Source organism: Salvelinus alpinus, chromosome 38 (genome assembly GCF_045679555.1).
Source record: "Salvelinus alpinus chromosome 38, SLU_Salpinus.1, whole genome shotgun sequence".
In the NCBI taxonomy this organism is placed as follows: Eukaryota; Metazoa; Chordata; class Actinopteri; order Salmoniformes; family Salmonidae; genus Salvelinus; species Salvelinus alpinus.
In genome coordinates, this window is record NC_092123.1 from 5,816,950 (window position 1) to 5,844,387 (window position 27,438).

Genomic DNA, 27,438 nt, shown 5'->3' on the forward strand with positions numbered 1-27,438 from the left:
AGGTGAGTAGAGGACACATTTTTGGTTTAGGTTCTGCTCACCTGTTTGTTCATGAGTATATAGATGAGGGGGTTGATGACAGTGCTACTCTTAGCCATGATGGAGGGCACCACGGTCACGATGGGGGTGATAAGGCCCGGGTGTCCAAAGGTGGCCATCATGGCGATCACGCCGTAGGGCATCCAGCACAGCAGGTAACACACCACCGTAGTGATCACCATGAACAGGATGTGGAACTCTCTCCGCCGTGCCGCCGACTTACGGATCCGCCCCACCTGGGAGGAAATGATCATACATAAAGCTGTGCATAAATGTATGTCCTGAGAGGCCAATCACATAGGAGGATGTAGAAGGACATACAAGGTCTTGTTACAGTACTTAGAGAAATGTCATTTCCTTCTTTCACTGCACAGGCTAATCAATGTTTACATTTGTATTTTATATAAAAGCCTCCTTTCCCTCCTTGACATAGGCTAATCAGTGTCATACTTATCACCAATACTTAAAAAACATCCTTCCTTGTAATAGGCTAATCACTGTTTAAATTATTTTAATAATGACTTTCCCTTCCTTCCCTAATTGACTTTAAAATAGGCTATTAAGTAACCTGACAGGACTGGTTGAGTGAAGCAGGGTTTCCAGTTCACTACCTTTACCTATCCTGTCATGTCACATCAGTTATTGCTTAATCTTCCAGGAAGGCAGAGCGCTTTTCAAAAAGTATTCTAATAGGGCTATGCAAGTCGAAACACTTACAATCTCATTACCAGGCCAGACCTGTCTGATCTGAGTATTCTGAAACACCTGTAGCCTTAAGATTCATCCCAGGTGAGAAAAAAAAACTGCCTAATTATCTAGTCACAAGATGTTTTCTTTCTAGGATATCAGTCTTAATTGCAGTGGAGGAAAGGGAACCAAGTGTTTAAAAAAAAAACACCATCTGTCCAATGAACACAGTCTTAATCATGTAAAAGTAGCGTTCAGTTTCTCTCTTTGCGTGCACTCTCTCCTACTCTCTTCTCTCAATCCTACCAATCTGTAACCACCAACTTCCTTTCCAAGCATCTCAGTCTACAGACCACTGAGGACGGGGCATCTTTCTACAGGAAGTCCATATGAAGGAGAAGTACTGAGTGCATATTATGTCTCTATATATATGTATGTCAAACACCTTATTACTTAAACACGGGGGGGGGGGGGGGCTGGAGACACCAGATAACGCTGACTGAGAGAGCGAGATATCACTAGGCAGTGCTTCAGAATTCTACCCAAAAACGGACAGTTTTAACACTGCAAGTCTTTCTGATTAGCAGTGGTTTATCAGCAGCTTCAGACCCTGACCCAACATGCTGATCTCCTCTGGTTCCTAGCTCCTCTGTTCTAACCTCACTTCTATTGATGTTTTATTGACAGAATCGCACACATGCACTGGCAAATGTACCCATCCATGTTGGTTTTAGGTTCTGTAAACACCTACCACTTCTACAGATCACTTCTTCACAGGTAGATGATTACAGTTTTCAGAATAAGAAGTGTTTGCGTGAAGAGTAGCGAATAAACAGAATATGTGAAGGCTAAACATTGCATGGTGTGTTTGATTTCAAGCCATTTTCATTTGAACCCATGTGGACAGGTGGGACAGCCCACCTGTTTGACAGCGTAGAGCAGCCTCCCATAGCAGTAGACCATGACCAGCACAGGCAGCCCCAGACAGAAAATGAACAGGCAGATGATGTAGGAGTGAGACTGGGGCGTCTGGGATGTCCAGGTGACCGAGCAGCTGGTCCCGGCCCCCTCCAGGCCGTAACTACTCCAGCCCAGCAGTGGGGGCACTGTCCAGAACAGGGAGTAGAGCCAGGAGCCCGCCACGGCCAGCAGAGGCTTGCGGTAGTCGGGGGCTTGCTTGTTGTACACGGTTAAGGTGCTGTAGCGGTCATAGGAGAGGAAGGCCAGCGAGATTAGCGACACAATTCCTGAGAGATGGATAGAGAAAGAGAGGGAGGTAGGGAGAAGAGGGAGGGAGAGAATGAGAGAAAGAGAGACAGACCGAGAGAGAGAGAGAGAGAGAGAGAGACAGACCGAGAGAGAGAACAAGAGGGATGGTGGTATACCGTGATTACCCATTACATGGATTATTGCGAGACAGTCACTGAAACAGATTATGGTGCACTGGCAGGCTACCCTTTAAAACAGACCAACTGCATGCGTTCTGTTTGGCTTTTCTAAACGGATCCTTAATACCCAAGTAAATGATCACTTTTTTTTTCAATTTAAAGTTTTATTAAGTTTTCAAACAACCAACCAAACACATTCCACATTCACAGATGTGACAGACTTTAAAAAAAAAATAAAAAAAATAATAATAATAAAAAATAAAAAAATGTTATATATATATATATATATACATATATACATACCTACATATACATACATACACACATACACACAAATAATAATTATAACAAAATTTAAAATGTAGAACTTGCAGCAGCACTATCAAGGTTCTTATTTGCTATTTCCAGCCTTAGCTGAGATGACGAGCCAATGATTCGTTTTTAGATTTTACAGCACCTTACACAACACGCATCTGCTCACCTCCCCGATCCCCCCATTCACTCTGTCCAATTTGAGATATAGTGGAGTAGTGGAGACCATAGTCTATCAAACTTCGGCTGTCTCTTGTGGAGGTCATAAGTGAGCTTTTCAAGAGGGAGAAAGTCAACAATCTGGTCAATCCACATTTTAAATGTAGGAGAGGTACTAGAGGCCCACAATAGAAGGATACATTTCTTAGCAAAGTATGTAATGGTCATGAGCAAATTTTCTCTGTCAGGATCAAGAACAAAGTCCTGCTGGGCATTAAGAAGATAGAGACACGGGGTCATATCAAACTGTACATCTAGTATTTTCTGTGCAGCAGTATGTATAGATTGCCAAAATCTGGCAATCTCTCTACAGCTCCAAAATACATGCATATAGGTTCCACTTTCAGAGGTACATCTTTTACAGTTAGGAGAAATGTCTGTTTTCATTTTATGGAGTCTCAAGGGAGTGTAATAAAATTTGTACAAAAATTTGTAATTCGATTCTTTCATTTTTACATTAGTAGAGGAGCAGTATACCCTGTCGCAAACCTCCGCCCATAACTCATCACTGATAGTCAGACCAAGGTCCTTTTCCCAGATAATTTTCAAAGGAGTAGACTCCTTTTCTCAGAAAGGAGTCTATAGATATAGGATATTTTGCCTTTAATGGATTGTGCTGTGACAAGAAGGGTTTCAACTTCGTTCAACTGAATTCTAAACCTCCTCTTGGAAGTAAATGAGGAGATGACATGTCTAATTTGAAGATATTTAAAAAAATGGGATCTTGGCACATTGAATTCACTGCAGAGCTCTTGAAAGGATTTCAGTGTAGTGGTCTTCTGATGAAATAGGTCTGAAAAGGTCCTGATTCCTAGAGTATGCCAAAGATTAAAGTTGGCATCCCTCAGGGCTTTTGGCAAGTCTGGGTTGCCTACTATAGGCGAGTGAGAGCATATTTGGGAGGAGATGCCCAGGTATTTCTTACAGTCCCTCCACGCTAGTAGGGTGCTGTAAATCACAAATGTTTTGGCTATGTTGCCCACTTCACTAAAGTTATTAATGAATATAGTTGAGCTTAGTGGCAATGAACCACAGGATTGGGCTTCTATCTGGATCCACGTTGACTCTTGTCTGTTTGTGATCCATGTTAGCATGTTGCGGATTTGGGCAGACCAGTAGTACAATTGAAGGGAGGGAAGGGCAAGACCGCCCTTAGATTCAGGTTTCGATAGAGTGGAGAGCTTGATCCTAGGTTTTTTATTGCCCCATATAAATTTGGTGATGCTTTGGTTAATTGTTTTGAAAAAGGAAGCTGGGAGATAGCATGGGAGCATCTGAAATAAATAGTTCAGTCTAGGGAGGATGTTCATACGGATTACATTAATTCTTCCTACTAAGCTAATTGGGAGGGAGATCCAGGTTTGGAGGTTGTTTTTGATTCGATCCAGGAGTGGAAGATAATTCTCCTTGAAAAGCCTATTCAGATCTGGTGTTATGAATATCCCAAGGTATTGAAACCCCTGTGTCTTCCATTGGAATGGGCATAGTGTCTTCATAGAACTGGTGAGTGTAATATTGAGAGGGCAGACAGTGGATTTGTTAAAATTTATCTTATAACCTGAAAACGTGCCATACTGAGCAATTGTGTCTAAAATGGGAGGAAGGGATTTCTCAGGGTTGGATATGTAGAGCAAGACATCATCCGCGTAAAGTGAAATCTTGTGCTGCAGGCCGCCTGCAGGAACACCTGTAATACTTGAATTGCTCCTTATCAACTCTGCCAGAGGCTCCGCCCCCAACAAGTAGAGCAGGGGGGATAGCGAGCACCCTTGTCTTGTGCCCCGTCCCAAAGGGAATCTGTCAGAGTTCAGTCCGTTAGTAGTCACCATGGCATTTGGATGAGAGTATAGTGATTTGATCCATTTAATAAAGTTTGGGCCCATATTGAACTTTTCTAAGACTGAGAACAAAAAGCTCCACTCCATCCTGTCGAACGCCTTCTCAGCATCCAGTGAAGCCAGCAGGACAGGGGTCTTCTGTGCGTTTACTTGATCAATAATATCAAAAAGACGGCGAATGTTATCAGAAGAGTATCTGTCTCTAATAAATCCAGTTTGGTCCGCTTTTATTATTTTGGGAAGAAGAGTGTTTAGTCTTTTGGCCAGCAATTTGGTAATTATTTTGTAGTCGAAATCCAACAAGCTTATGGGCCGGAAGGAGGAGCAGGATAGGGGGTCCTTGTCTTTTTTGAGCAACACTGTAATGCGAGCTGTGCGCATTGAGTCTGGGAGAACTCCGTTTTTGCAAAAATCCTCCAGCATTGGCATGAAAATAGGGCTAAGCTGGGGCCAAAAAGCTTTGTAGAACTCTCTGGGGAATCCATCTGGGCCTGGGGACTTGTTAGGTGGCATGGAGGTAATTGCCTCCAGGATCTCCTCAGGAGTGAAGGGGGAGTTGAGATCTTCTTGGTCAGTCTCTGATAGTTTAGGTAGCGAGATTCCCTCTAGGAAGGAGTGGAGTTCTGCTTCCGTGTGTTTTCTCTCAGAGGTATATAGTTTGCAGTAAAAATCATGAAAAGTTAAATTGATCTTTTTTGGGTCATATGTGACCTCGTCCTCTGCTGTTCGGATAGCCATAATTGTACGCTCTGACTGCTCTTTTTTTAATTGATAAGCAAGCAATCTACTAGGCCTATTGCTATACTCATGGTATTTCTGTTTAGTAAAGAAAACTTTTTTTTTAATCTCCCGAGTATAGTCCAAATTCAGTTTGGCTTTGGCTGCTTTAAGTTGACTCCAGGAGGTGCTGTCTGTGGATTGTTTATGTACTTTTTCACAGCGTTCCAGCTCCCTCTCCAGATCTAGCCTGTGTGCTTCCATTGCTTTTTTCTTAGAGGAAGCATATGCAATTAGATGACCTCTTAGTGTGGCTTTAGCAGCGTCCCACATTGTGGCCGGAGAAACAGGAGAATCTTTGTTGTCTTGTGTGTAGTTGTCTATCCATGTAGTTACCAATGTATGGAATGCTTCGTTTGATAGCATGGAGGTGTTGAATTTCCAGCTCTTTGACCTCGGGATGTTTTTGCAGAGGTCAAAGCGGAGGTGGACAAAGGCGTGATCCGAAAGCGCTATGGGTCCGATTCTACACGTGGCTGAATTTATGAAACTCTTTGGGATAAAAATGTAATCTATACGGGAGTAGGTGTTATGGACATTAGAGTAGTATGTATAGTCCATAGATGAGCTATTAGTCTCTCTCCAGATATCTATCAGTCCCATCTCTTTAGTAAGAGAGTTCAACATCTTTGCAGATCTAGGATTTGTGGTGGGGACTTGAGATGATTTGTCTAGGGTTGGGTTCCGGGTACAATTAAAATCTCCGGCCAACACTCCAAAGGAAACACAATGCTCATTGAACAGGGTTATCATTTTCGACATAAAAGCAGGAGTATCTGTGTTAGGGGCGTATATGTTTAAGAGAGTAATTGGTTGCCCATACAGTGACCCAGTTATCAAAATAAATCTCCCCTCCGGATCAGATATGTTTTTGTCAATTATGAATGGAACATTCTTATGGATAAGTATGGCTGTGCCTCTACTGTTGGATTTGAAAGATGAGAAATACACCTGTCCCACCCAAGCTCTGCGGAGTTTGGCATGTTCAGCATCACAGAGGTGTGTCTCTTGCAATAGCGCGATGTCTGCTTTTTCCTTTTTTAGAGCACATAGTATCTTTTTCCGTTTTATTGCATGACCTAGACCATGGCAGTTCCATGTCAATAGATTTAAGGTACTAGTCATCGTCATCGAACAGTAATCGAACTTTAGTGCAAGTCATCTCTGGGTAAAGGTGGATAGTAGTTACAGCTGCGTTCACATAAAAGGAAAATAAATGGTTTACATAAAATAACAGTCTCTGAACACCCCAGCCGAGTTCCCAAACAACTCGACATATCCCGTTGGATCTATTACCTCCCCGCTCAGTCACAATTCTGTGTTCCCACAACAACAACAAAAAAAACGGGAACAGTTAGCAACGCACAACGTCTCCCCCTCCCCACCAAAGAAATGCCTCATCCTCTCCGCCCCGCATTGGGTAAATGACAACGTAGCCCCCGTCCAGACCACATTAAAAATGGGAGAAAATAAAATCAATAGCCCAGCCTACATATAGTAGGCCTAGGTTATAATATGGAGCCTATCCCTCTCAGCTAAAGGAACATAAATATAGATTAGACGGCTATAATGACATTTAGCAGGGCGGGTGGGTCTTTGGATATCGGCTATATGTTGTCTTACCTCCTTTAGTAATAATAGTAATCGCATTTAGTCATTGGTCCATTTCTCATTGACCGGGGTTGTCTTTCAAAAAACGTTTTGCCTCTTCGGGAGTTTTGAAGTGTCGCAGGGCTCCTTGGTAAAGAATCCTGAGCTCGTTTGGGTATTTGAATCCCCTAAAGATGCCTCGGTCAATGGAGCATTTCTTCACCTCGTCAAACTCTCGGCGCTTTCGGCGTATTCCAGCTGACAGGTCCTGGAGCAAGATGAGTTTGGCGTTTCCCACTGTAATGGTGTTGGTTTTCGCCGCCTGTAGGACTCGTTCCTTGTCGGTGAATCTCAAGAAACGTATGGTGATTAGGCGCGGTGGTTGTCTGGCTGCTGGTGGGGGCCTCAGTGCTCGGTGAGCTCTCTCGAGTTCTATGGGTCTGTCGGTGGACAGGTGGAGCCACTCGGGAAGTTTGTCTTGCAGGTAGCGGATCAGTGGCATGTTTCCCTCTTCTTTTTCACCCAGATTTAATAGAACACAATTATTCCTTCGCCCCCTGTTTTCCAGGTCCTCTGTTTTCTCTTCCAGCTGCTCTATTTTTTTTTTTAGCATATGCTATTGTTTCCATGGCGTCTGTCAATAAGTTTTCCGTGGATAGGATTCGCCTCTCTGCCTCGTCCAGGCGCCCCGCGTTTATGGTTATCTTGTTGTTTATGTCAGGCAAAGCATTTTCCAGGATTGTCACCTTGCCCCCTATCGCACTGAGCTGAGCGTTAATGGCATCTAGTTTAGTGTTGAGTTCTGTACGTTGGGATCTCAGCTCAGAAAAGATGTCTTCGACAGAGTGCGAGGTTGGCCTTCGTTGGGCCTCGGGGGGGAACGGGTCCTCTTGCTCCTGGCTAATGGCGCTAGCTTTTTCTGAAGCTAGCTGCTTCTTGGAGGCTTTTTCCGTCGCTAGTGCTCGAGTCCGGGTAAAAATGTCACCTGTAGTGTCGCCTTTTGTAGCCGCCATGACTTTTTGACTAAAGCTAAATGAGTTTAAACTTGAAGTGGAGGTAAGATTAGGAATTGGAAACTACTTGTGCGGAGCTCCTAGTTCATGCGGCCATCTCGTTCAGGGGTCACGTGATCCCTCTAAATGATCACTTTTGAAGGGCGAACATATGAAATTCCCTATTTTATACGGCTATTTTAACCATCCCCATGAACACATCACAGTGTGCATTACAGCAATGAAGAGGAATATTGCAGCCCCTGCAATTATGAAAACAGTACTGTAGGTTTCAGTTACATTTTGAAAGCAAACTGCCTTCAGTATTCCAAGTCCAGTGGGATCTGTGAGAAGTTGTGCACTGTAGTATGTTATCAGCTAAGAGTGACAAGTCCAGTAATCATATGCATATGGTCCTCTATACTGGATTTCAACACTCTTAGATAAAAGGATTCCAAAATGGTTCTTTGGCTGTCCCCATAGGATAACCCATTTTGGTTCCAGGTAGAACCCTTTTTGGTTCCAGGTAGAACTCCTTTGGGTTCCTTGTAGAACTCTCTGTGGAAAGGGTTTTACATGGAACCCAAAAGCGTTCTACCTGGAATCAAAAAGAGTTTTCCTATGGGGACAGCAGAAGAACTGTTTTAGGTTCTAGATAGCAAGATTTACCGGATAATACTTTAATTTAGCCAAACATATCTTGTCACTTCAAGGGAAATATCATATGATGCTTATACTGTATGTATTTGTATTTGTATTTATTATGGATCCCCATTAGCTGCTGCTACTCTTCCTGGGTTCCAGCTAAATTAAGGCAGTTTATACAATTTTAAAACATTACAACACATTCACAGATTTCACAACACACCCTGTGCCCTCAGGCCCCTACTCTACCACTACCACAAATCTACAGTACTAAATCCATGTGTGTGTGTGTGTGTGTGTGTGTGTGTGTGTGTGTGTGTGTGTGTGTGTGTGTGTGTGTGTGTGTGTGTGTGTGTGTGTGCGTGTATGTGTGTGTGTGTGGACGTGTTTAACTATTCTTGTGGGGACCAGAAGTCCCTACAAGCATAGTAAACGAACAAAAAGTTGACCAACTGGGGACATTTTGTTAGTCCCCACAAGGTCAAATGCTATTTCTAGGGGGTTTAGGGTTAAGGTTAGAATTAGTGTTAGGGTTAGAATTAAGTTAAATATTAAGGTTAGGAGCTAGGGTTAGTTGTAGGGTTAGGGTTAGGAGCTAGGGTTAGGTTTAGGGTTAGGATAAAGTTTAGGTTTTTGGGTTAGGGTTAGGGTTAAGGTTAGGGTTAGGGTAAGAGTACGGGTTAGGATTAGGGTTAGGTTTAGGGTTAGGGTTAGGGGTTAGGGTAAATAGGATTTTGAATGGGACTGAATTGTATGTCCCCACAAGGTTAACTGTACAAGACTGTGTGTGTGTGTGTGTGTGTGTGTGTGTGTGTGTGTGTGTGTGTGTGTGTGTGTGTGTGTGTGTGTGTGTGTGTGTGTGTGTGTGTGTGTGTGTGTGTGTGTGTGTGTGTGTGTGTGTGTGTGTGTGTGTGTGTGTGTGACAATAAGATGTTATCATCAGGGCTTTTGTAGTATCCCAGCTCAATGAGCGTGTTCCTGCTGAAAGACCTCTTCCTGTCTAGCCCAGGGGCAGGTTCCTGATGCATAGCCTTAACCCAGGACAGACAGGTACATCTCAATCTTGGAGACAAATAGATAGGAGGAGCAATACAAGGAGCCAGTCCAGACACCATATAGCATCAAAGTTGTTAGAGTCAAGGTGATCGTTCCCACAAAGAGAGCCAGTCTCCAGCCACCGCTCTTCCTTGATAAGTCTATTAAGGGAAGTGAAGACACACATGCAGGTGCATGCACACACCCACAGGCACACACGTGTGTCCACGTGCGCATGCACGTGGACACACACACAAGTGGGAGAGAGAGACTCTCAGGGCATCTACAGTAAAGGCCCCTGACAGGGCTTGTTTTCACATCACATATCAACGAAATGAGAAAATAAATGAGAAAATAAATTTTCCTCTCATATAATATTTCTCACCATCATGGCAAGTTATGTGCGTGCGTGTGAGTGGGACTGCGGTATGTGTGTATAGGGGTATTAGGGGATGTGCTGAAATGATGCATTTGTTGTAAATGAGTCACTGCATCACTCCATATGTTCCACTGTAATTACTGCGTTATCAGATATGATTTAATTGACAGCTGATCAAGTGGTTCATATTATGCATTGGGAATGAGACACTATGTGAAAAGCCTGCAGGGTATTGGCAACATGTACAGATGGCTTAATCAAATACCAAAGTTGAGCAACTGAAGTGTCAAAATCCCTCTTATTCCCTACTGATACTCCTATCACTGCCATCAATTACATCGGTCCATTATCTGTCACAACAGCTAGTGGTATACTGTGTTCTGTATTCCATCCTACCCAGAACCGATTGCAGTGAATCACACAATGGATAAACTGAAGAGGTACTGGTTATAGCAGTGTGTGGATCTTTCTTTTCTTCTAAGATATCATCTAATTATTTCCACGCACCTGTAAAAAAGGCAACTCGGATGTGCCAGTGCTTTTCCTACAGTGAATCACACAATGGAAAATGTCACAGATGCTCTCCCGGATGTGAACGTTTGCTTTCTCCATCAGTTACCTAACCTGTCTATGCTAATGACAACTATGTACAGAGCCCAAACAGGAACCCCCTATGGTCCTCCAGCCACCTGTATAATGAAGACACACACACACACACACACACACACACACACACAGATGAGTAACAAACCCCCCGTCACGGTTACCCTGTCCAGCCAAGAGGACAGTATTCAGCCCAAACTGACTAATCTCTACAAGCAGTAGCATGCCCACCCATCTTAATCAACTCTCTCTGTCTTCAGGCTGTTCACACACAACCCCCAGGCCCAACAATTAATATTCATGTAATTTATTGTATGTTAATATAATTGTTTTTTGTCAATCATAATTCTAGGTAACAGAAAAAAATAGTTAATTATAATTCTAGGTAATAGAATAAAATAGTTAATTATAATTCTAGGTAATAGAAAAATATTTAAATGTAATTCTAGGTAATAGAAAAAATATTTAAATATAATTCTAGGTGATAGAACAAATATTAAAATATAATTCTATGGTGTGGAATATGGTCATATATTCTGAGAAACTGATAATTGTGTTAGACAATTGGACATTATAATGGTAATGTTATGTCAATGTATAGGTCTTAAAGTTGAAATCATTGAATAGAAATATATATTTTGCTTGTATATTGTGGAAGATTTAACCACACAGTTCATCTAGGTTCTATCATTTGTTTTTGTAGCGGTAACTGGGAAGCCAGTAATCATTAAGTACAGTTGAAGTCGGAAGTTTACATACACTTATGTTGCAAATTTCTTGTTAACAAACTATAGTTTTGGCAAGTCGGTTAGGACATCTACTTTGTGCATGACACACGTCATTTTACCAACAATTGTTTACAGACAGATTATTTCACTTATATTCACTGATCACAATTCCAGTGGGTCAGAGGTTTACATACACTAAGTTGACTGCGCCTTTAAACAGCTTGGAATATTCCAGAAAATGATGTCATGGCTTTAGAAACTTCTGATAGACTAATTGACATCATTTGAGTCAATTGGAAGTGTACCTGTGGATGTATTTCAAGGCCTACCTTCAAACTCAGTACTCTTTGCTTGTCATCATGGGAAAATCAAAAGAAATCAGCCAAGACCTCAGAAAATAAATTGTAGACCTCCAAGAGTCTGGTTCATCCAGCAATTTCCAAATGCCTGAAGGTACCATGTTCATCTGTACAAACAATAGTACGCCAGTATAAACACCATGGTACTACGAAGCCGTCATACCGCTCAGGAAGGAGACTCATTCTGTCTCCTAGAGATGAACGTACGTTGGTGCGAAAAGTGCAAATCAATCCCAGAACAACAGCAAAGGACCTTGTGAAGATGCTGGAGGAAACAGGCACAAAAGTATCTATATCCACAGTAAAATGAGTCCTATATCGACATAACCTGAAAGTCCACTCAACAAGGGACTGCTCCAAAACCGTCATAAAAAAGCCAGACTACGGTTTGCAACTGCACATGGGGACAAAGATCGTACTTTTTGGAGAAATGTCATCTGGTCTGATGAAACAAAAATAGAACTGTTTGGCCATAATGACCATCGTTATGTTTGAAGGAAAAAGGGGGATGCTTGCAAGCTGAAGAACACCATCCCAACTGTGAAGCACGGAGGTAGCAGCATCATGTTGTGGGGGTGCTTTGCTGCAGGAGGGACTGGTGCACTTCACAAAATAGATGGCATGATGAGGAAGGAACATTATGTGGATATATTGAAGCAACATCTCAAGACATCAGTCAGGAAGTTTAAGCTTGGTCGCAAATGGGTCTTCCAAATGGACAATGTGTCACATGGAATGACGCGAGAGAGGCGAAGCAGGTACGGGAGTCAAACATTTAATGTAGAATGGACATGGAACGAGACAGGAACAACGTCAGCAAACGAGTAACACAGACAAAAACACTCAATGCAGCAGCGGGGAACAGAGCTGGGGAACAAACAAATATAGGGGAGGTAATAACAGGTGATGGGTGAGTCCAGGTGAGTCCAATATCGCTGATGCGCGTGACGAGGGAAGGCAGGTGTGTGTAATGGATGATAGGAGTGCGCAATGCAGGGCAGCCTGGCGCCCTCAAGCGCCAGGGGGGGAGGGGGGAGAGCGGGAGCAGACGTGACAGTACCCCCCCCCCCTCTAGGTGCACCCACCTGGGCGAACCGGCCGAGACATGGGCACTGGGCAAGGCGGTTGGAGCGTGAAAGCCCAACGAACTGGCAGGAGCGTGAGAGCCTGGCGAGCCGGCTGAGGCAGGTAACCTGTCGATCCCACTGCAGAGAGGGAGCCCAAGAAGATCCGGTGGAGTGTAACGTGGGATGGGAAACCGCCGAGCCAACCGAGGCAAGGAAGCCTCTCGAGCCAGCCAGGGCGTGAAAGCCCGACGGGCTGGCTTAGGCACCCCCGGTTCCATCGACGGCGGAATCCACCCCGACGTCACCAACAAAACAAAAAACGAACAAAAAGAACTCCTGGACCGGCTGGGCGAACAAGAACTGACGATCCGGCTGAGGCCCGACGTGGATGGGCGCCATCCAAGCCAACCGGGGAAAGGAAACCTCTCGAGCCAGCTAGGGCGTGGAAGCCTAACGAGCTGGCTAGGCACCTCTGGGTCCATCGGCGGCGACCGAGAGCCAATGTCACCATACCAACCGGAACGCCAGTACTCCCCGATGCTTTGTATGTTGGCTACTGCATTCTGTCACATGGAATGACGCTGGAGAGGCGAAGCAGGTACGGGGAGTCAAACATTTAATGTAGAACGGACATGGAACGAGACAGGAACAGACATGACACAATGACCCCAAGCATACTTCCAAAGTCGTGGCAAAATGGCTTAAGGCCAACAAAGTCAAGGTATTGGAGTGGCCATCACAAAGCCCTGACCTCAATCCTATAGAACATTTGTGGGCAGAACTGAAAAACCGTGTGCGAGCAAGGAGGCCTATAAACCTGACTCAGTTACACCAGCTCTGTCAAGAGGAATGGGCCAAAATTCACCCAACTTATTGTGGGAAGCTTGTGGAAGGCTACCCAAAATGTTTGACCCAAGTTAAACAATTTGAAGGCAATGCTACCAAATACTAATTGAGTGTATGTAAACTTCTGACCCACTTGGAATGTGATGAATGAAATAAAAGCTAAAATAAATCATTCTTTCTACTATTATTCTGACATTTCACATTCCTCAAATAAAGTGGTGATCCTAACTGACCTAAGACAGCGAATTTTTACTAGGATTAAATGTCAGAAATTGTGAAAAACTGAGTTTAAACGTATTTAGCTAAGGTGTATGTAAACTTCCGACTTCAACTGTACATATACCCCTTGGCCATATCATCCCCCAAAATGGTCTCCAATTCCACTGATGACACACAAATCTATGTTCAATCCAAACCTACCTCTGATCTCCCTCCACCATCACGCATCAGCTGTTTAAAATAAGTAAAATCGTGGATAAGCTCAGACTTTCTGAAGCTCAAAATTTGCAACCTTACAAATCCTTGCATGGCGTGGCTCCCTCCTGTCTCTCTGACATGCTAAACATCTACACCCCCAACCGCAGCCTTCAATCCTTTGACTCAGGCTTACTGGTCGCCCCCCTCACCAGACTACGCTCCGTAGGGGATCGCGCCTTCACTCTCTGGAACTCTCTCACCCCTGAACTCCCCGATTCCGACTCCATCCAAATCTTCAAAAACAACCATTTCAGACTAGCATTCAGCCTATAGCGTTTTAAACCATCTAGCTCTTTTTATTTTTTTCTACCTGTCGTGTTACAGAGGTCACTCAAGTAGCCTCTCGATTTCAACTGCCTTTATGAGCTTGACTTTGTTATTGCTGTTGTTGCTGTATTCCCCCATGTATTCATTATCTTGCTATTTTTGGGGTACCATGCGCCTTTGTTGTAACGCATTTTGCTTTTAGTATTGTCATGTTTATTTTGGCTATTTTATGTTTTACTCTGTAAGTGTCCCTAGGTATCTTGAAAGGCACAAATACAATATATTATTATTATTCCATAAATGCTGCTGCAAATGATAACGTTGCTGTAGGAAGATGCTGAGGCTGATGCTTTAATAAGGACCTCTGAGCCCCGACTGGTAATCTTTCAACATAAGCCCACTAATTTATCGAGGGGTGAGAAAGCGGTGTCAAATTCAGAAACAGCCTGGCTAAGCTCTGTAGCTCGTAACAGTGGGCACATGCTGCATGCCTGTCATTACAGATTGGATATTCAATCTACTCAGCTCCGCTCCCCAGTTACATTTACTTGACTCAATCAGTGCAAGGCACACAATCACACTCCCTCCTTCGAGGACCAGAGGGCGAAAAAGACGCTACAGCAGCAAGGCCAGTGATTGGCTCTTCCCTCTGGTTGACCCCTAGGGGAGCCGACCTGTCAGTGCAGATGAGGAAGCGGCCGAGTTCATCCATGTCATTTAACCCTCTTCCCTCCACTAAGAGACTAGAGAGACAGTCAGACTCAGACCATGGTCCGTTTATCATGCCCAGGTTTCTCATATGCCAATATTCAATATTGAATTCCATCTAGAAATCTCATAGGAGTCCCTGATTGTATATAAAGCAACATTTTTCCCTCTTGAGAAACCTCCGTGCCAAATTATACATTATGAATTTCCCAAGGTTTTCATCGATTAATTTGCCCTTTCATTTTTTTATTTGGTATCTCATCAACCTCTGGGTTGCCCTTACAGAGTAATTATATTTTCTCACATGTATCAGAATGTAACTATCTCAACATTACCATTTTCTATAAATAGATCCACAAGAAACAGTGAACCCATACCGATAATTTACCAAGCTATAGTATGCATGAGAGCATCCAGTAATTCACACAGAATGTATGTGATACATATATCAGTGGGAATTACATACATTCTTAATATAGAATTCAATTAGATGAATGGAGTCACAAAGGACATACAGTGCCTTCGGAAAGTATTCAGACCCCTTGACTTTTTCCACTTTGTTACGTTACAGCCTTCTTCTAAAATGTATTAAATCGTTTTTTTCCCCCTCATCAATCTACACACAATACCCCATAATGACAAATTTATATTAAAAAAACTGAAATATCACAGTTACATAAGTATTCAGACCCTTTACTCAGTACTTTATTTTTTAATATTTTAATTTTTTTAACTAGTCAAGTCAGTTAAGAACAAAATCTTATTTACAATGATGGCCTGGGAACAGTGGGTTAATAACTTCCTTGTTCAGGGGCAGAATTACAGATTTTTACCTTGTCAGCTCGGGGATTTGAGCTAGCAACCTTTCGGTTACTAGCCCAACGCTCTAACCGATGCCACTCCTGTGTTGTCTTGGCTGTGTTGTTGTCCTGTTGGAAGGTGAACCTACGCCCCAGTCTGAGGTCATGAGTGCTCTGGAGCAGGTTTTCATCAAGGATCTCTCTGTACTTTGCTCCGTTTATCTTTGCCTCGATCCTGACTCGTCTCCCAGGCCCTGCGCTGAAAATCAACCCCACAGCATGATGCTGCCACCACCATGCTTCACCGTAGGGATGGTGCCAGGTTTATTCCAGACGTGACGCTCAGCATTCAGGCCAAAGAGTTCAATCTTGGTTTCATCAGCTCTGAGAATCTTGTTTCTCATGGTCTGAATGTTTTTAGGTGCCTTTTGGAAAAATCCAAACGGGCTGTCATGTGCCTTTTACTGAGGAGTGGCTTCTGTCTGGTCACTCTACCATAAAGGCCTGATTGGTGGAGTGCTGCAGAGATGGTTGTCCTTCAGGTTCTCCCATCTCCACAGAAGATCTCTAGAGGTCTGTCAGACTGACCATTGGGTTCTTGGTCACCTACCTGACCAAGGCCCTTCTCCCCCGATTGCTCAGTTTGGCCGGGCGGCCAGCTCTAGCCAAATTTGACAGATTTATGTTATTTTTTTGTTGAAGGAAAGTTTCTAAATTGCTTTCAACACTTCATGGACATTTGCATTGCATAGCGATGGGTGCAATGAAGCGGCGGCAGCCTATCAGAATGACTGGGGGCGTGGCCTATTGTGGGGCGTGTCTTTCAAGTGGTTATTTTTGGCCACCCGCGCGAGTGAATTCCATTCCAGGTAATGTGTTCTGTATTTTGTTTTTCATGATTATATGTTTACTGCCAGCACTAAATCTTAAATGATATCTGTGTATGTACTGTGCTACTAAAGAAATGGTCATAATTTGCTTAAAATAAGTTTTATTTAAAGAAAGTGTTTTGAGTTATGGAACCAACTTAATACAGTATCTTGACTACCGGGAAATAGATTTAATTGTTTGGAACCCAATTGAAGAAGCGTGGTAAGTGTCCATAATAGATTTTTAATAAATCAAAATGAACACAGAACAAAAATAACAAAACACGAACAAACAACCGAAACAGTCCCGTATGGTGCAAACACTGAAACAGGAAACAACCACCCACAAAACACAATAGAAAACAGGATACCTAAATATGGCTCCCAATCAGAGACAACGACTGACACCTGCCTCTGATTGAGAACCATACTAGGCCAAACACATAGAAATATAACAACAGAACAAAACATAGAAAAACAACATAGAATGCCCACCCCAACTCACGCCCTGACCAACTAAAATAAAGACATAAAAAAGGAACTAAGGTCAGAACGTGACAGTCAGTCACTTTGGGTTTAAATCTAAAGCAGTCATTACACCATGCCTTGAACCATGATGACTTGTGTAATCTCATCTTCCAATCTCCCACCATCTCCATCCCATGTTAGTTCATTTCTGTGAGCGTTCTTCCTACACTCCAGAAGGTCCTCCTCTCCTCACAGCACAGGACAGGATGTTCTAACCTAAAAGCTCATTTTAATCACGTCTATCAGCGCCCCTCCAGATTACTCTCGAAAACAGAGATTTGGGCCGTGCCACGCTTGAACACAGCAAAAACGATCCATTCCAGATCAAGAGAAATGTCTATGGTTGTGCAGAGGTGTGTGGATCCCTTCTTCTGTTTGGAGGCGGTTTTTGGGAGAGTAGACCTAAACGTTTGTGGTTGTAGTCTATTTTTGGAGAATAGTAGATGTTCGGGAGCTGTTTTTACTTCAGACCTCCACTTTAGGTACTGCTGGGTAGAGGATGGCCGGGAGGCCAGGTTCGGAATGAGGACCCCACTCACCAGCTGTAGCCCATTAGTCGCCATCTGCCAAGTGACTTTGCATGGTAACCTCTCTTAATTTAACTACCCAAGATGCTTCAGAGGCCCAGGTCATCTGTTAATTATTCAACAGTAGTAGGGATAAAAAGTCTAAATTATTGAACATTATATTTCTGATTATGCAAGATGCGTCCACTTTGCTCAAATTAAAGTTCCTACATCTATATTGATCTCATAACTAAGAGCATATTACTGACCACTGCAGTGCAGTTTGTGTGCACGTCTTCTGCAGAGGGTTTCAACTGCGCACAGTATGGCACATAGAAATATAATTACTCTTCCTGCTTTACTTTGTGGCCGCTGGTCCACCCATCACGGCACATTGACTTCAATGGGGATGCCGGTTCTAGTAAGTTTATTTCTATGGTATCCCACCACCCACCACCTGCGGTGGAGTCAAGCTAAGCCCTGAGCACTATTGAGAAACAGGGAATGGATGGAGAGAGTGGGTGGGGCTGACTTTGTGCTCGGTGTGGTGTGACTCACAGAGGGAGAATGTCTTGGTATTTCAGTGGCCATTCACAGTTCACACACCATCCTGCAGATTCCATCTCAGAGGTTGAGGTCACCTTGGTGGACCAATATTGACAACCAGCGAAGAGGAGGCTGGATGGCAGTTTCTAGCCAGGGGAGGAGTATAGGGACTTGTAGGTGTCTGTCATCTTCACTGTGTCATTGTGGAATGGGCTGCTGTTCTGGAAAACTTACCCACACCTCTATTGGGTACATTTTGTCCACTAAAAGGCCATGTGGTTTGGAGTTTCTGGATTCTGGAACACCATGTACTGCACCCTATTAAATTAGCAAAACACTTTGACATCAACACTATTATGCTCCAACAGAGGGAAGCATTGGTATAATCCAAATTGCAGTACTGTAACTCCTCTCAAATACTCATATTCAAATCAAAATCACATTTTATTTGTCTCATGCACCCAATACAACAGCTGTACACTCTTAGAAAAAAAGGTGCTATGTAGAACCTAAACTGGTTCTTTGGATGTCCCCATATGAGAGCCCTTTGAAGAACCCTTTTTGGTCCCAGGTAGAACCCTTTTTGAATTCCATGTAGAACCCTTTACACAGAGGGTTCTACATGGAACCCAAAAGAGTTCTACCTGGAACCAGAAAGAGTTATCCTATGGGGACAGCCAAGGAACCTTTTCGGAACCCTTTTTTCTACGAGTTAGACTTTACCGTGAAATGCTTACTTACGAGCCCTTTCCCAACAACGCAGGGTTAAAAAGTAAGACATTTGCACCAAAAAAAAAAGGAAATAGTAACACAATAAAATAACAATAATGAGGCTGTATACAAAGAGTACTGGTACTGAGTCAATGTGCAGGGGTACGAGGTAGTTGAGGTGATTGAGGTACTATGTACATGTAGGTTGGGGTAAAAGTGACTAGGTAATCAGGAGAGATAATAAACAGAGTAGCAGCAGCATATGTAAAGAGTGTGAAAGAGTGTGAATGTGTGCCTATGTGTGAGTGTGTGTGCAAGGCATCAATATGCATGTGCGTTTTGTGTGTGTTTTGTGTGTGTGTGAGCATATGTAGTGTGTGTGTGTATGTGTATGCGTGTGTTGGAATGTCAGTGTAGTATGTGTGCATAGAGCCAGTGCAAGAAAAAGGGGGTCAATGCAGATAGTCTGGGTAGCCATATGATTAACTGTTCAATAGTCTTATGGCTTGGGGGTAGAAGCTGTTCAGGAGCCTTTTGAGCCTTTTTTCGCTCCGGTACCGCTTGCCTTGCGGTAGCAGAGAAACCAGTCTATGACATGGGTGGCTGGAGTCTTTGACACCACCTGGTATAGAGGTCCTGGATGGCAGGGAGCTCTGCCTCAGTGATGTACCCTCTGTAGCGCCTTACGGTCAGATGGCAAGCAGTTGCCATACCAAGCGGTGATTCAGCCAGTCAAGATGCTCTCAATGGTGCAGCTGTAGAACTTTTTGAGGATCTGAAGACCCATGCTAAATCTTTTCAGAGGCGTTGTCGTACCGTCTTCACGATTGTGTTGGTGTGTTTGGACCATGATAGGTCCTTTGTGATGTGGACACCAAGGAACTTGAAGCACTCGACCCGCTCCACTACAGCCCCGTTGATGTGAATGGGGGTGTACTCTCCCCTCCGTTGCTGTAGTCCTGTAGTCCACAATCAGCTCCTTTGTCTTGCTGACGTTGAGGGACAGGTTATAGTCTTGGCACCACACTGCCAACTCTCTGACCTCCACCCTATAGGCTGGCTCATTGTCGTCAGGGTGATCAGGCCTACCACTATCGTGTTGACTACAAACGTAATAATGGTGTTGGAGTTGTGCGTGGCCACACAGTCGTGGGTGAACAGAGAGTACAGGAGGGGACTAAGCATGCACTCCCGAGGGGCCCCCATGTTGAGGGTCAGGGTGGCGGATGTGTTGTTGCCTACCCTCCTCACCTGGGGTTATTTATAACGGTTTATAAGTATTTTATAAACTGTTCATTTCAAGTTTGTAGTTCTATAATAAACAGTTGTCATAAACAGTTAACCCATTGTTTGAAATTGTGAGCTCGTTAGCTGCTTGTTAAATAATCAGCTCAGAAAATAAGAGCTTGCCTGTGACACAATTACTCCAACAGTTGATATTACTGAGAAAAAAAACATTACCTGATATGTAAACACACAAAGGCCCAGAAGACTCTCCTTATCTTTTATTCTACCTAACAACTGCAGAGGGTAGCCTAGCAAGCCAACAGCCAGGCAGGGCTATGGCATTACAGGTTCTGGGCTCAGTGCTCTGCTATCCCATGAACAGACGGACCTTCTAATCAACCATAAACACCCCTCAGCCCGTTTTCAAAACACTCGGGTCATGTGATGTCACAAACACTGAGAATTGCCCTAGGGCAATGGGCTGGGCTGAGAGGAATTCTAGAAGGCAGAGATACTCCGAGTCGATATTGAAGGAATTCCCCTTGACCACACCAACAAATTGTGGAAAACAAACATTATTTTCTATTGACCCCCGTTGTAAAAGAGGCAACTTCGTAGTTGATTTAATGTTGTAAAGAGTTAACAAAACATGCCGAAAAGTTCCTGTATTGTTCAATGTACAAGTAACCAGGTCAAAAATCCCGACCTACAGTTCACAATGCTCAGACATTGGGAAATACAGCCTGCAAGAAGAGCCGCTGATTTTGGGATTGTATATCGATTAACTCTCCTTAAATTAAGATTTATTCGTTTTAGTCTCTGAATCGTTTAATCAAACTTTTCACCACCAGTTCCTGATATCAGGGCACAAAAACTACAATCTGTCTCCTGAAATAGCCTAGTGTGCATGGGTACACATGTCGTCTCAGTGCTGTACTCTTGACTACAGCTGCAAAGAGGCTTTGGCAGACTTATTGCTGAGACAATTTGTTCTAAATGTTTGTGGTAAAGAGCAACATAGCAGGCTGTAGAACATTGCTGGAATAATATAATCTTTAGGGTAGCTAGAAGATGTAACAAATTGGCGTTTTAAGAAACAGGACATGGTTATGCACTCTCCTTTTTTGATATTCAATGATAATTAAATGATAATGATATTCAAATCCTGGCCTGCACTCACTTCTCAATTCCCCTCATGAGTGCACCTTTTGTGGAAAGCTTTGGTGGAAAACCTCTTGGGGCAATTAGGAGAAGTAACAGAATGGCATTTGAAGCAACAGGGCAACCTTATGCATTTGTCCTTTTTGATATTCAATTATATTGAATGATAATAATGATATTCAAAGCCCGCCCTCCCTCCTCAATTCCCCTCCTGAGTGCACCTTCTGAAAGTGTGTGAATCCCCATTCCTTCTGCTGAACTTTCATCTCCATTTGATTTACAGTGAGTGAGTCCCACTTCATATGTATTTATACTGTATTCTAGTCAAGCCTCATCATATAACTACTGCTGTACACTGCTTTTCTACTCATATACTGTCCATACACACCATTATATACATATATATTTATGTTCCGGACATGGACATTGCTCGTTCTTATATGTCTTTCTTAATTTCTTTATTTTGATTTTTTGGGATTATGTATGTATTGTAAGGTATTACTGCACTGTTAGAGCTAGAAACATAAACATTTCGATGAAACCTTAACGTCTGCTAAATATGTGTACACAACCTATACATTGCATTTGATTTGATTTGATTTGGATTCTAAATAATGTACTTTTTTTGTAAGGGCAAATCAAGTCTAATTCCCTCTATTTCTCGGTTTGACTTGGCAGTGAGAGTCCAGAAGCAATGAGTTCACACGTCATAGGACTGGAGTCACAATTAAACTGTCTGTGGGGCACATATGTAACTGCTGACAACACAATATCCATAAAACAATTCTGCTGTATGTGTGACATCAGCAACAATTGTGGGCTAACACAGTCATGTGGCACGCGGGAGACCCGAAAGTGGAAATCCATCACTTCGCTCCAATAATTTAATCTCTGTAACCCACACTACACCTTTTATCGGCAACATTATCTGATACAAATTACCTACAGACAATCCCTAGTTCAGGACTCTGCAACCCTGTTCCTGGAGAGTAAACGTCCTTACGCAGCTGATTCTGATTATTAGCAGGTTGATAAAGTGAATCAACTCTTTGGCAGCATGATTTCCTTAAACACATTGATGAGGCATCGAGGCTTTCATTGTGTAATTGTGAAAAACATATAGTTACTTTGGTGACTATTTTGTTACGTAACAGCTTACTTAGCTCACCGAAACAAGAGTTGGCGAAACCGTACCACATGCACCCGTGCTTCCCGTACAGCCAGCGTGCCTGTAGACTGGATGCGAAGCTGAGCGTGGTGCCACAGAGGCACACCAGCATGTCACTCACGCTGATGTTCAGCAAAAGCATGTTCACAGGAGTCCGCAGAGTTTTGAACTTAATAAACAGGATCAATACTACCAGGTTATTGATGAAACCAAAAACCATAATAGATCCAAGGAAGACGGACATCACATGGTGTCCGGTCCGAGACAGCCTTTTCGCCGGGGGCTCGTTCCATTCTTGATCCAGAGAGCTCAGTGGATCCTCGATGCTTCCATTAGAGCTGAAGTTTAAATTAGCCACCTCGGTATACATCGTTTGCAGTGATCCACATTCGAGAATGTCTCACATGGAGATACAATTATAATATTTCAACCGTCAATGAACTACAATAGGCAGCAGCATCACGTTTTCAATTGGCAATATCAACTGCCGACGGAGTTGTAGGCTAGAGGTGGTAGTATAGAGCCCACGGTAAAAAACTTAAACGTCATTATCTGAACATGAATCCAGACTCCTTGTATCCTCAAGAGGTGCAAAACAGGCTCATTCTGCTTGGAAACCGTAGTAGACAATTATGGTGTTGCAAATTGGAGTTGAAAATAATGTTTAATGCAAATAGAAATAGTAATGATAAATCGATAATAATGATAAATCAATAATAATAGCCACTAATATCCGATCAATCTAGATGAATCCAAACAGGAATCAGGTCATCACCATATAACACTTGCGTAAAATAAACTATACTTGCGTAAAATAAAACTAGTCGAAGCATTATAATAAGATTATTATACGGTTACTTTAGTTGGCTTGTCTCTCTCCAAAAGCTATGGCACAGACGAATACAATCCAATGGCACTTCTCTTCTCATAGCTCCACCACATTCAGATTAAAACGCATAGACTGAGCGCGCGTAATTTGGTTGGCCTTCCTTTAGTAGCGCCAGTGGGTTGCGTTTATCTGTCGCGAAGGCGACTAGAGCGTAACATAATGACGCAATAAAAAAGCTATCGCCTACCAAGCAGAGAGAAAAAGCATTGTAGCCTCCCCCTTGTGTGTTGGTATAACTCACCCATTCCCTGACAGGTGAGTCATTTCTGAGATCTATCACGCAGGAACTTCAACTACCAGTGGTCATTATGATTAATAACACTAAACTAACTCCATTCCTATTGAATTTATTAAAGAAGTTATTTAAACAAATGACACAAACCTAAAAGTAAGAGTTTGTTTTACACAATTGCATAGAAAGGTGTTTCATGTTTCATGTGTTCGTTTTCATTTTCATTTTGGGGCTGAAAAACGGGAAATTACCAAGAAAAGTGTAGGAAAAAAAGACTGCCCTATCATAGGGGATTGAGTTCAACCACAACTCTATCTCTGAGATTCTGCTTTACTTGAACATGAAGGACATGGATTCTCACACTGATGTTCCCTCTCTATTCCATATAATATTAAGTTTACTGTTTACTGTTCCCTGCTTCCCTATAATCTTTGTAGAATGATGAGCAATGCAGCATAGAGTATATTGTAGCCTATGACACTTCCATGGCAGTTCTAAGTCTTTCAGCAGATATAGCACAATCACAGAACATTTTAAAAACTTTAGGGAATGAATTAAATATTTTTAAAGTTCACAATAAGTATTGATGAGTCAAAAACCCTTATGTAAAAACCATATGTGGAAAATCACATGATGTTTTGCAAATGTAAAATTTATTCCACATGTAAAATGAATTTTCACATAACCTTTCAAATGTGAAATCAGAACACTTCATATGTGATAATATTTCACGTGGTGCCTTGTTGTTATAGGATGTCCTCAGAACATCAAGCAGTCGCAGTGTTTTCAACTTACACACTTGACCCACATGATTACATTGTGCATGTTTTTTAAAAATGTAATTGTTATTCAACATGTCCTCTCCTGAGATTTGAACTCATGACCTCTTGGTTCATGGCGTTCCGATCTTCCTGCTATGCCTCCATGTCTGTGTCATCAACTAATTTCACCTGTATTCCTACACTTTGAACTTCAAAGTAGATCTCAGCTTTGTTAAAAATACACTCAAGAAAAATTATTATATTTATAAAAGTCATTCAGGAGTAACATTGAAACAGAATAATATTCCTCACCAACATTAGACAACTAACAGAAAACCCTCAAATTGCTGAAATTGTCACACCCTGATCTGTTGTCTTTGTGCTTGTCTCCATCCACCTCTAGGTGTTGCCCATCTTCCTCATTTCCCCCTGTGTATTTATACCTGTGTTCTCTGTTTGTCTGTTGCCAGTTCATTTTGTTCCTCAAACCTACCAGTGGTTTTCCCCTTGCTCCTGCCTTGTCTATTTTTCCTGTTTCCCGGTTTCGTCCTTTCTGCCTGCCCTGACCCCGAGCCTGTCTACCGTCCTGTACCTTTGTCCCACTACTCTGGATTACCGACCTCTGCCTGACCTGACCCCGAGCCCGTCTACCGTCCTGTACCTTTGCCCCACTACTCTGGATTACCGACCTCTGCCTGACCTGACCCTGAGCCTGCCTGCCGCCCTGTACCTTTGCCTGCCCGTGTTCGATTTAATACACTTTTGTTACTTCGACATTGTCTGCACCTGGGTCTTACTTTCAAACCTGATATAAATAAGTAAATGAAATCAATGAGGAGAGAATAGTCAGATTAATAACTGATAACTAAGATAGCAGTGCAGATGGCACGCTTTCGCTAAGTGCAGAGAGGTATTATAGGTCAAGAATCTTTAGAGGACTTTTGCAAATGCTAAATACTTTGTGGTGCAGGAGAAATATCAGCATATCCCAAATCCAGAGGTTGTGAGTTCAAATCCCAGTCGGGGTCAAATTGGAAAGTCAGCACTAAGTGATCATGTCAAATGTCATCATATTGATTAAAGGTGTTTATGCTATTTTAGCTGAATAGCATACCACTTACCTTAAACCACCCCATACCATTTCACTACTTCCCTTACAAAAAACATATGTAAAATGTGTTCACGGTGAGCTGAAATTTTCACGTGAAAACAAGAGAAACCTGAGGTCAGTTGTTCAAACCACGTGTTCACCTGTATTACATTTAGAAGGAGAATAACATGTTTCACCTCACATGTGAATTGCAGATTCACATTTGAAATTTGCAGTTGCACATGTGAAAACATAACTCTCACATATCAAATTGCATTTTCACATGTGAAAAACTTTCACATGTGAAAATTGAATTTGTACTTTCACATGTAAAAAATGTTTCACGTGAAAATCTAACTCTCACATGTGGAATTGCATTTTCACATGTGAAAAACGTTCAAATGTTGTCATGTGTAGTTTCATGATATCACATTGAAATATTGCATCCCCATGTTGTCACATTTATTTCACATGTGTAGATTCATGTTATCACATGTTGCTATTACATGTTGTCATATGTTATGACATTAACTAGCTACAGTTGAAGTCGGAAGTTTACATACACTTTGGTTGGAGTCATTAAAACTTGTTTTTCAACCACTCCACAAATTTCTTGTTAACAAACTATTGGCAAGTCAGTTTTGGCAAGTCAGTTAGGACATCTACTTTGTGCATGACACAAGTAACTTTTCCAACAATTGTTTATAGACAGATTATTTCACTTATATTCACTGTATCACATTTACAGTGGGTCAGAAGTTTACATACACCAGTTGACTGTGCCTTTAAACAGCTTGGAAAATTCCAGAAAATTATGTCATAGCTTTAGAAGCTTCTGATAGGCTAATTGACATCATTTGAGTCAATTGGAGGTGTACCTGTGGATGTATTTCAAGGCCTACCTTCAAACTCAGTGCCTCTTTGCTTGACATCATGGGAAAATCAAAAGAAATCAGCCAAGACCTCAGAAAAAAAATTGTAGACCTCCGCAGGTCTGGTTCATCCTTGGAAGCAATATACAAACGCCTGAAGGTGCCACGTTCATCTGTACAAACAATAGTACGCAAGTATAAACACCATGGGACCACGCAGCCGTCATACCGCTCAGGAAAGAGACTCATTATGTCTCCTAGAGATGAACGTACTTTGGTGCGAAAGTGCAAATCAATCCCAGAACAACAGCAAAGGACCTTGTGAAGAAGCTGGAGGAAACAGGTATAAAAGTATCTATATCCTCAGTAAAACGAGTCCTATATCGACATAATGTGAAAGGCTGCTCAGCAAGGAAGAAGCCACTGCTCCAAAACTGACATAAAAAAGCCAGACTACGGTTTGCAACTGCATATTGGGAAAAATATCATACTTTTTGGAGAAATGTCCTCTGGTCTGTTGAAACAAAAATAGAACTGTTTGGCCTTAATGACCATCGTTATGGTTGGAGGAGAAAGGGGGAGGCTTGCAAGCTGAAGAACACCATCCCAACCGTGAAGCATGGGGGTTGTAGCATCATGTTGTGGGGGTGCTTTGCTGCAGGAGGTACTGGTGCACTTCACAAAATAGATGGCATCATGAGGGAGGAAAATGATGTGGATATATTGAAGCAACGTCTCAAGAAATCAGTCAGGAAGTGAAAGCTTGGTCACAAATGGGTCTTCCAAATGGACAATGACCCCAAGCATACTTCCAAAGTTGTGGAAAAACGGCTTAAGGACATCAAAGTCAAGGTATTGGAGTGGCCATCACAAAGCCCTGACCTCAATCCTATAGAAAATTTGTGGGCAAAACTGAAAAAGCATGTGCGAGCATGGAGGCCTATAAACCTGACTCAGTTACACCAGCTCTGTCAAGAGGAATGGGCCGAAATTCACCCAACTTATTGTGGGAAGCTTGTGGAAGGCTACCCGAAACCTTTGACCCAAGTTAAGCTATCTAAAGGCAATGCTACCAAATACTAATTAAGTGTATGTAAACTTCTGACCCACTGGGAATGTGAT

At 42.6% G+C, this 27,438-nt stretch overlaps 1 protein-coding gene across 1 annotated transcript in view; it reads right to left on the reverse strand.

Moving 5' to 3' along the window:
- LOC139566198 (parapinopsin-like) overlaps positions 1 to 23,418 on the reverse strand; it is a 28,753-nt gene extending 5,335 nt beyond the window's left edge. Inside the window, exons 1-3 of the mRNA XM_071387227.1 lie at positions 22,473 to 23,418; positions 1,648 to 1,973; positions 42 to 275 (exon numbers count right to left, since the gene is read on the reverse strand). Coding sequence (XP_071243328.1) covers positions 42 to 275; positions 1,648 to 1,973; positions 22,473 to 22,842 — 930 coding nt within the window. The 5' untranslated portion in view covers positions 22,843 to 23,418. The remainder of the gene's footprint in view (positions 1 to 41; positions 276 to 1,647; positions 1,974 to 22,472) is intronic.
- Positions 23,419 to 27,438: the final 4,020 nt, after the last annotated feature.